A 10,000-nucleotide genomic window follows, 5' to 3' on the forward strand; every position below is an offset into this window, starting at 1 on the left:
CCAGTAAAAAGTAAAATAAAATGAGCACAGGCCTGTTAGAGTAGTATTAGAGGGTCTGGGAGAAGGTCGCTGATGCTGAAATTCAGCTTTGCATCACAGAAATAAACGGCATTTCAAAATATATTATGAAAGAGAGTTATCTTAAAATATATATATATATATATACACACATATATATATATATATATATATATATATATATATATATATATATATATATATAGTATAATATATTTTAATATAATATATATATATATTTCTACTCATTTTATTAATATTATTAACACTCATTTTATTTTCATTAACACTTCGTTCCATCATAAAAACTGATTTTACTTATTAGAGCATTAAATAAAACATTTTATAAACACGTGACCACAAACCCATCTCAAACGAGAGAGTGTTTTTAGGTCAGTAAGGTGTACTGATGGTGTCCGTCTCTCCCTGAAGTGCATCATCTGACCGGAGGGATTAATCAGTACGTGCTTTTGGATTTACAGATTGAGATTGTTTTTCCGCTGGCCGCGGCTGTGACGTCCAAATCGCTTCTCTCAGGTTTAACACGTCTCGTCCGAGATGCCTGCAGAAAGCCGGGAATTATTGGCCATCGATTAGCGTTAGACAGCTGCTTAACTAGGTTGATAAAACGTCTTCATCCGCGTGTCAGCTCCAGGAATTCAAGTCTGTGAAAAGCACTGTTTCCTCGAACACCACCAGCCGAACAAAACAACGTTCGGAGCTCGAAGTTAATTACGATTTTTACGCTCATGAACACACACCGAGAAAGTCGGCCTTTAAAGAGAAAAGCCCTGTGACTCACTCACTTTCTCTCTCTCTTTCTCTGAAGATATTTATAGATCTGCCCGCAGAGGAAGGAGTTCCTTCAAGAGCTGTGAGAATCAAAAGCTTGAGGGCGAAGCTTCGACGGTTTTCCACATAAACCCCCCCGATATGAACAAAAAGACACGTTGCTTCTGTATTTCTCAGAACATATTTGCTCTTTTTAAACTATTGCCTCACTTTACTCCCTTGCCATACCCAGTTAACAATATTTAGAGCAATGTTCGGCTAACATACCTATTAAGTTGTCTGAACGCTCCAAAACGTTTCTTTTGCAGTTATACAAATGTTAAGGGAACGTTCCGTTTTAGAATTCTGTGGGATATGATAGTAACGTCACGGGAACGTTACTTTTGAACGCTCTGCGAACGTTCCGAAACAAGCAGAAACTAAAAACACACTGGAACGTTCCGAAAACGCTTTGAAAACATTATTAAAACACCAGACCGCTTTGTACTGACCCTTAACGTCGCAGAGTGTTATTTATTGTGCTAACATTTTGAGAACTTTATAAAAAAAAATGTCCCTTTTTCAAAAAAGGCCATCATTTAATCACCCCCGGGGGGGTTCGCAAATCAATACGAAAATTGAATTCTTCCATTGGTATTAGGTATTTGAAAGAATTCTGGTAATCAGCGTTTGACGGTAGCCATTGACTTTGCCTAATATTTTTCCCCACACCATGGAAGTCAATGGCTGCCGCTAAGTATTTTTAGATTTCGAATGTTATATATTGAGATGACGGCAGCCCCGGAAAAACACAACTACCAAATTCTGCTTAAACACGGTGTTTAATCGCGACATATATATTCATTGCAGTTAATAGTCTTCAACGTCTAATAACCTACTACTGAATATATGCAAAATTTGACGTTTTCTGTAAATGCTGTAATGCTTTGCAACGATTTGTGATCGTGAAAAAGCTATAAACTCGAATTTAATCGATTATATCTACACCTGATACCAAATAATGTACACTTTAGCGTAAAGCTCATTTTTTGTAATACGTTTACCCTCAACTGATCAGTTCCCACTAAACAAAACTGATACCGTAAAACTGAGATCAATGAACATCACTGGAAGCGAACCGCTTAAAAGATTCAGACTTCCAACTCTTGCTAGTTTTGAAAACTTTCACGCTACTCAGAAACGTGGTTACGGCAAGTCAGCTACTTACCACAAAGCAAAAAGACGCAACGATGAACCATGTCACGTTAACAGTTCTTTAATACAACTTTTCAAAAGCATTTTTTTTAATATGAATATAAATGTAAAAATATAAATAGCTACTATTTACATCACACAGTTTGACACGGAATACAGATTTTGGCATTCGTTAAAGAGAAAAAGCATTCTGGAGAATGTAAGGACGGCGGAAAAAAAAAACACGCTCTCAGAACTAGAGAGGTAGATTTACTCTTTCTCGTTCCGCGACACGAAAACAACCGGCGAATCATTCACGACTCGCTCGGTCGTAACGCCTTCGACATTAAACAAGAGCGAAAACAGTTGGGTGCGTCGAGGGGTTCGGATGTGGATTTATGTACAGCAGAAGACTACGAGGCGATGAACGAAGCCGGGCGCGCATCTAACGAGTCCGGTGCGTCTGCGACCGCTCGGCCCGTCACGTTCCTCTCACGTATTTTTCAATGAAATTGCACAACTCTGCAAATGCCTTCACCCTCTATAAACCTCCCTCCTTCCAGCTCTCGTAAAGAAAGGAAGAAAAAGGGCTGGAGAGAATCTGAAATCTGGAGGAAATCACGCGAACAACTGCTTCCAGATATGCATGGGAGCAATCTGGGGAAAAACTGGGTTACGAAATAATAAAGAAACGCCACGTGTTTGCGTCTATTTGTTCTTGACCGTGTTATCTAAAAATCCTTTACTTTCGGTCATTTAGAAGCTGGGAGATTTACAGATGTCCTTATTATATGTATAATATATGCATATACAGTAGTCAACATTTTGGAAGCGGATCAAAAAAAGTCATCATTATAGTCATATTGAGGTTTATTATATTAAAGTCATCAATAACGACAAGAACGAGTGTGGTTTTGGTTGTAGGACGACTTTGGCCCACTTTAAATGCTGGCTAAGGACTATATAAAGCATATATCTTTTTATATATTTATGCTCAAAACGAGATAAATATAGGATAAACCTATTTAAGACGCCTTTAAATCTCGCACAGTGTTACTTTTAAGGACGATTAGGGATTTTCCCTGCAAAAATAAAGGCAAAAACGTTGATTTCGAGGGGGGAGCAGCACCATGTTTTCCTGATGACTCAGATCTGAGCGTCTGATCTTGATTTGCTCGTGTAAACAGCTATCTTGGATTACTGGCTTTCCGTGATACGATCAGACGCTCTATTAGGGTCGGTCACTGATATCCCGACTGAACTCATCTGGTCCCTTTTCCCGCTCGAATATCAGCCTCATCCCTGATTCTAGTCCGCGTTGTTCGTTAAGAGCACTGTGAACGGTGTTTAAAATGCAGTCTGAAACTCTGGACGCCCTCCCTTCGTTACTTCTCGTAGCACGCCGCGGAAAAAACAAGGCGGGCTATCTGTTTCTGTAAAGGGACAGAAACCCCATTCTGGCGTGAAGCAATGAAAAATGCTAAGGAGGCACAGGCAGCTTTACAGCACGTACATCAGTCGACAAAAAGGCACTGTGTTTATCCATAGACGTGTGTTCAGACATCACTGTTAGAAATCAGTTCCACCTGGATGTGCATGCCATGCGCCCGCGTTCGCTCCAGAAACACGCTTGTAGTCACAAAAGCCATAATCTTCAACTTGCGTCTATTTAAGCACAACTGAGATCTCGTCGATATCTTAAAACGTTTCTCCAATGAGATTAAGAGATGGACGGTAATTTCACCAGCGTTTTCTCAAAACGTGCAACCAGAAGTCGGGGATCGCAAAAAGAACACAGATGTTATCTCGCGAGGGCAAATTACTTCAGATATCCGGATTTGCTTTTAGAGCTCTAAACGCTAGTTGCCTGCATTTTTGTTTGTTGGAAGTAATTTTAGGTAAAGCATCCGAGACATAAGTGAAGATGAAATCTGAGCAATGAAAGAGCAATAAAATCTCCCTCGGGGCTCAGACAAGTTGGGTAAGGCGTGCTTAGCACATCTGCTAAGAGCTAAACGCTTCAAAAACAGCCTTTTTCAAGTACTCAAGGTTGTTAATCCTGTTTCTTTTCTTTCTCTTATGCACAAGGATTCTCACATACACTCCTCAACATCGCGGAAAACATCTCGATCGATAAGCTTTTAGCGAAAGGAAAAGGGCATTAACCTCTGAATTGGTATGGATTTTTGCCCGTCTCCGAATTTTAGTCTTCACACAGAGTGTTAACAGGATTTACGAGACATCTGAAGGCTAAACTTTCCCAAAAAGGAAAATTCTGTCATTTCCTCGCCCTCAAATTGGTACGACTTCCTTTCTACTAGGGAACATAAAAGAAGGTACGTTTTTTTTTTCTGTTCTGTTAATGTGCAGAACATCAAAAGAGCTTTTTTGGACCCCACCGAGTTTCACAATACATCGTTTTGTCCTCCTTTAAAAGAAGGTCAGCTGCACAGACTTAAAACGACACAGGGATGACAGAAGTTTCATTTTTAGCTGACCTGTCCCTTTAATTCATTATCTGCTACCCACCCACTGTATCCATAACAAAACGTGCCAAATGCTTCCCAGATCAAGGCAGTGTAAATAAGCAGTGTTCCCATTGTGAAAACGGATGTAAGCTCCAGCCTTTGTGGGCTCTGACCAGGTCAAAGCGACGACGTATTCATGCGTGTTGTTTTTGGGGGCGAGAAGGCCGTGCTAAAATAGCTGAGTTTGAGTTTTAAAGCTGGCACTGGGAGAGGAAAAGAGAGACGGAGGGGTAAAACATAGCTACGGTACCATGCTAAGTCCTATTGCTTGCTCAAGGCACTGAAACAAGAACAAAACTCCACTGACACTTTTGACTTCTAGTGTACCCTTGTGGCATCTTTTTTTTCCTCCCCTAGTAATCCTGCTCATCTGTCAGACAGGAAATGAGTTTTCTTTTCTGGCTGTCTCAGAACAAAAGGACCTTCGGCTTGCTTGCCTTTCTCTGCACCGTGTCTGTTTTAAAACTCCTCTGTTGTCGTTTTCCCGAATACCGTCTATATGAGGTCCTTGAAGAGTCTTGGATTTGCCAGACAGACTCACATACAGTCGCACGCGCACACAATCCAATGCAAAGCTCTCTTGCAACACACTGTACACTGTGTAAAACTCCCAATAAATCAAGCTCGGATCTTTCCGTCCTTCAAATCAGGCGCTGCACCCCTGTCCTAAATCATTAGTGGCTACGATTGACGGAGGGCTGACAGCGAAAGAGGCCGAGCAGGTGTCTTGTCTCTCTCTAGTCCATCCAGCGCACACATTACGCACACACACACACACGCGCGGACGGACACATTCTCGACCTCGCCAGTCCGTGCTTTCTTCCTATCCTGATCCGCAGCTGCCGGTTCTAGCTAGCAGACGCTGGTTCAGGTTCCACTCCGTAAAAAAGCTCGCGCATTGCTACGGTGTCACTGGATGGGCGAATGACGTGCGACGGTGACGGAGGTGAACTCCTCTTTCGTCGCGGTGTCCGGTTGCCGCCACTGGCCCACTTCTTCGGCGTCACAGGAATGCAGGAGACTGACAGCGGCGTTGACGACAGCAGAGGCTCCGCGAGAGGCTCGCAGGCTAGTGTTAAGTGTCCTGTGTGTGTGTGTGTGAGTGTGTGTCCCTCTCCAGGCTTGTTTTGATACCAGACACCTGCTGAGCGACGGTAAACTGCATGCGTGACTCTGGTTGAACCCTCATGCCAGCCTTGCGCCGTACTTTCCACGGGATTCGGCGACTTTGCGACTTGTCCCTCACGGATACCTGAGTGGACAGAGATCTTGTTTTGTTTTGGGGGGGGGGCTCTCTCACAAGGGACACTGTTCTGAGCTGAAGGAACCCCCTTCCTTCTTTTTCCTGCGCTTCTTCTTATGGACCGTCCAGCAAGCGGTCGCCATCACTACCAGGACCAGCCCCGCAATCAACAGGATCACGGAAACCACCTTAGTTTGCGGGAGATCGTTGTACGTGTACGTCACCCCGGTTCCAGCCACTCCGATCACCAGCGAGATGATCCCGAACGGAAAGATGCAGCGGTACCAAGACTTCTCCATCCCTCCGGTGGCTTGCGAGAGCCTCTCTAGGGACGACAGCACCTCTGGGACTTTGGGTGCTCCTTCTTGCTGCTGGCCTTCGGGGTTCGGGGCCGCCGCCGTCGTCTGCGGTTGGCAAGTGAAGTGCCCTGTGGTGCATCCCATCTTGCGACCGGATGCTGGGAACAAAACAATAAAGATGCGCTGGGTTATGAGCGAGACGCTCTGGGAAGAAAGGCAATTTAGGCAAGGAAACGTGGAGATCCACTCTCGATGTCGGTGGATTTTGTCAGTGCCACGGCTCTCTGTCTCTCGAGCCCACAGCAGCACGTTGAACACTCGAGCCAACAGAATGAGCGCTGCTATATATGTGGCCAGAAGGAGGGGTGGAGTCGAGCTGCAGAGGGGGCGGCCCAGAGCTCCCGATTGGCTCCAGCTGCACTCTGACGTAAAATGCCATAGTATGAGACTGGGCAGCGGAGCGCAAACAGGAAGGAGGTGGGGGAGGAGGGGTGGAGTTAACCATTCAAGCACCGTTCACTAAAATCCACCCCCGTCCTCCTGCTTGTAAGAGACTGAGTGCACGCATCCTATAGAGGGAATGCCGAGATGGGAACGGGACTATTTCAGTGCTCATTAAATAAGGAGATCGCAAGATTGTTTTATCCAGTAAAGCGGCCTCAGGAGCATGCGGTGCAGCGTTTATTCATTCAACCCCGGCAGCATGGCAAAACGCATGCCGGCAGATAACTGATGCATCCCGAGACTCCGCTCGCGCATGTGCCTGCTTCACACCCACGCACTTTTGGCCTCCCACGCCGCGCTAACGCAAAACACTGCCAAACGCTTGATAAGCGGGCTCTGAGCGGATGTCCATTTTTAATCCTATCGAGTCCTTTCCCTGTCACGGAGTGTGCACTGGAGGAAAAATCAATTTGAAGGAGAACGAGCATGCAAGAGAGAGAGAGAGAGAGAAAGAGAGATCCTACGCGCTCACGGCAATGCTGATGTAATTTATCACCCGGTCTTGACTGTCACGTGAAATCATTTCTCCATTTACAGTGAGGCGGTATTGATAAACAAGGAGCTGTGAAGATTCGTGATTATTTCAATAGGTGGTGACAAGGAAGGGTGAACCGCGCACGTCACACTCTCCTCCTCGGGTAATTCTGAATTGGTTTAAAAAATCAATTTGCATTGTAAATGGACCTAATACCATGTCCTAACCGAAGGCTTTCAAGGGGAACTAATGCATCCGTCCACACTAAGAGTAAAAAATTAAGCACAACGTGATAAAATCAGCCAGTCGAAATGCACTTAATTAGAATTCAGTGCGGGCGCAAACCCTGCATGACTCCGCAGAAATCAAAACCAGGAAACCGGAAATTTTCTGATTTGGAAAGAAACTCGGATTAACATGGAAATGCATGGATTGGCTTCATCTCACTGTGCCTGGTTAGTGTTCCTGTAACTCAAACCGAAGAGGACGGTGTTCAAAAAAACCCCAAAAACTAGTCAAGGGTTTGGACAAGAACTAAGGCTGCGCAAAATTCCAAACTCAACCGAATTCCCGAAACTGGCTCCCTTTCCGCTCATGAGTTGGAATTTTAAGTAAATTAAATACAACACACTTGGAGATTACGAAATTTAAAATAAAACCATTCTATCTATCTATCTATCTGCTGCAGTGTCCATCCATCCATCTAGTTAAAATAAAGTTTCAATTTATTTTCTTTTTCATCTATTGTTCAATCTGCTTCCTTAAGTTCAAACTTGAATTGGAGTTCTGCATCCTGTTTCCTACCCTGAGATCAAATTTATTTCGAATTCAGAACGCACAACGCTGACGTGAATGAGCAGTAGCACCCGCATGCGTTGTTTATATTAGTTACGCTGTGCATCATATCTTCATCCAGTCGTACTACTGCACTGTCTCTCACTTTATCGATTAAATAAGGCTTAAAGGATCGATCATTGATCGCTATGTCTTTGTTAGTCAGACATTGCCGATGTCGTCTGCTGTAGAAAACCCCATCCATTCTGCTCACGCCATCAATCAAAGACAACGAAGCCTGAAAAGGTTTGTGAAAACCTTCGTCAAATACACTCAAAACGAGTTCACGGAATAAGCGATGAACCCAAGCCTGTCCTCCGTAGAGAGTCTAATACGACTCTGACATTGATAATAAGCGATCCCTGCTAGGTTTATCTCACTGGACAAACCAACTGAGGAGCGTAAACATAGGGTTAACTGATGTCTGGTGACTCAACGCTGGCTGATGTAGCCCCACGCCAGCGCGGACATACTGTAGGGAGAAATCAAGACGTAGGAGAGAAAGAGAGAGACTGGGTGGGAAAGATGGATAATAAAGAGAGGGGGCGGCGATCGAGTGAGACAAGCAGCTAGAAAGTGTGACCACTGAAGGACTGCAGCCACTAATGCCGTCAAGTCACTACACTGCTGGTGCAGTCGGTTTATGTCATAAGACGAAATCATCTGCTGAACGCATAACTTTAATCGTGCCACATACGGCTCACTAAATTGTTTAAATGAACGGGAAACCCACTTACTCTCTTTAACGTCGCAGCTCAGTCTGCGACTCTATTTGGAGGCTTCTTGTGCAGTTCCTCCACCTCATTTTCACTTTCCAGTTTAATTAAGAAACTCATATTGCAAGTTATTAATACCAGTTCAATAAAATAAAGCTTCACCTCCCATTGAGTTGCTTGCTAGCTCCCATCGTAAGTGCATTTGCTGCTTTTTTCCACCAAATTATTGCTGCAAATTGAAAATGACATAAAACATTCCTCCGACAGCATTTTTAGTAGCTAATAGAAACTGGAGCATAAAATGCGCATATCAATTTGATTATTGATTTGCAATAAATACACAAAACTACAACAAATTTGCAATTTAGTTTACTGCTCAAGTTATGTAAAACTTTTATACAGCATCATTGAGCATAGGTACTGCTAATTTTCACAAAATAACATTTTTTTTTCATAAATCAACAGATTTTTCTCAAGAAGTCCACAAGATCCACACATAAATAGCACAAAATCCCTTTGAACGTCTGCCAGATTTGAAGATTTGTCTTCATTGGACGACAGGACAATTTAAGGATTAATATGTGACTTCACTGTTCCTTTTCCTGAACATCAGTGTTGTTTTTTTTTCCCAGGAAGGGTCCAGTGTTATTCCTGGGAAGCCTGAGGTTACAGGATTTACAAGGAAAAGTCTGCAAACCTGGGAATTCGTTTCAATGATCCCCAACAACTCACGCGCAACCTGTTCTTTTTTTCGACAACGCTATTTATTCTGTTCTCTTCGTTATTATTCCTTCCTTTCTCAAAGCATTGTATGCCGAGGAAGACCCCCGGGGCTCCCGAATGAAGACCAGTGTGACTGAGGGAGCAGAAAATGTTTTATTGACACGGTTTCAGCCCTTTTAAAGCTGTTGAAAAAGCAAATGTGATGCGCGGAAATGCTTAAAAGTCAAGAGCTGACAAGCCCTTCACTCTGCAACGCGAGTTCAAGAGCGCAAAGTCATGCATTTGTAATACTTCTTGGCTCATATGCTGCAAATCATATTCCGCACAGAGTGCATTCATTCTGTTAAATAGGAAAGAAAAATCATCAGTGGCTCACCATTATGACATTTCATATCTGTATGACTTTCTTTTCCCCGTGGAACACAAAAGATGCCATAATGAATGTCTGAGCTTTTGTCAATGAAATAATGAAGCACTATTATTTTGATTGCGCAAATATATAAAAAAATAAAACTGCCTTTATCGTCTGTTTCTCTCAATTCTTGCTCTTCTTGGTAGATGTGTCTTATTGTATATGGATGTGTCCAATTAAATATTAAAGTAAAAAAAATATATAGAGAGAAATGAATCCCTGATTTTTTTTTAAGGTCATGGATGTTTTAAAGTGCGTGCATCAAAAAAAAAAAAAAAAAAAA

At 43.1% G+C, this 10,000-nt stretch overlaps 1 protein-coding gene across 1 annotated transcript; it reads right to left on the reverse strand.

Annotated features, from left to right (window-relative positions):
* Positions 1-2,049: 2,049 nt before the first annotated feature.
* On the reverse strand, positions 2,050-6,559 carry LOC122341077 (transmembrane protein 100). Its single transcript, XM_043234413.1, has one exon. It carries the CDS (start codon positions 6,195-6,197, stop codon positions 5,808-5,810), a length of 390 nt encoding a protein of 129 aa, XP_043090348.1. The 5' UTR covers positions 6,198-6,559; the 3' UTR covers positions 2,050-5,807.
* Between the last annotated feature and the right edge of the window lie 3,441 nt (positions 6,560-10,000).

This window comes from Puntigrus tetrazona, chromosome 3 (assembly GCF_018831695.1).
Source record: "Puntigrus tetrazona isolate hp1 chromosome 3, ASM1883169v1, whole genome shotgun sequence".
Lineage (NCBI taxonomy): Eukaryota > Metazoa > Chordata > Actinopteri > Cypriniformes > Cyprinidae > Puntigrus > Puntigrus tetrazona.

Excerpts from the sequence above, each read along its gene's own strand:
- LOC122341077 (XM_043234413.1), bottom strand. The coding sequence starts at position 6,197 with ATGGGATGCACCACAGGGCACTTCACTTGCCAACCGCAGACGACGGCG.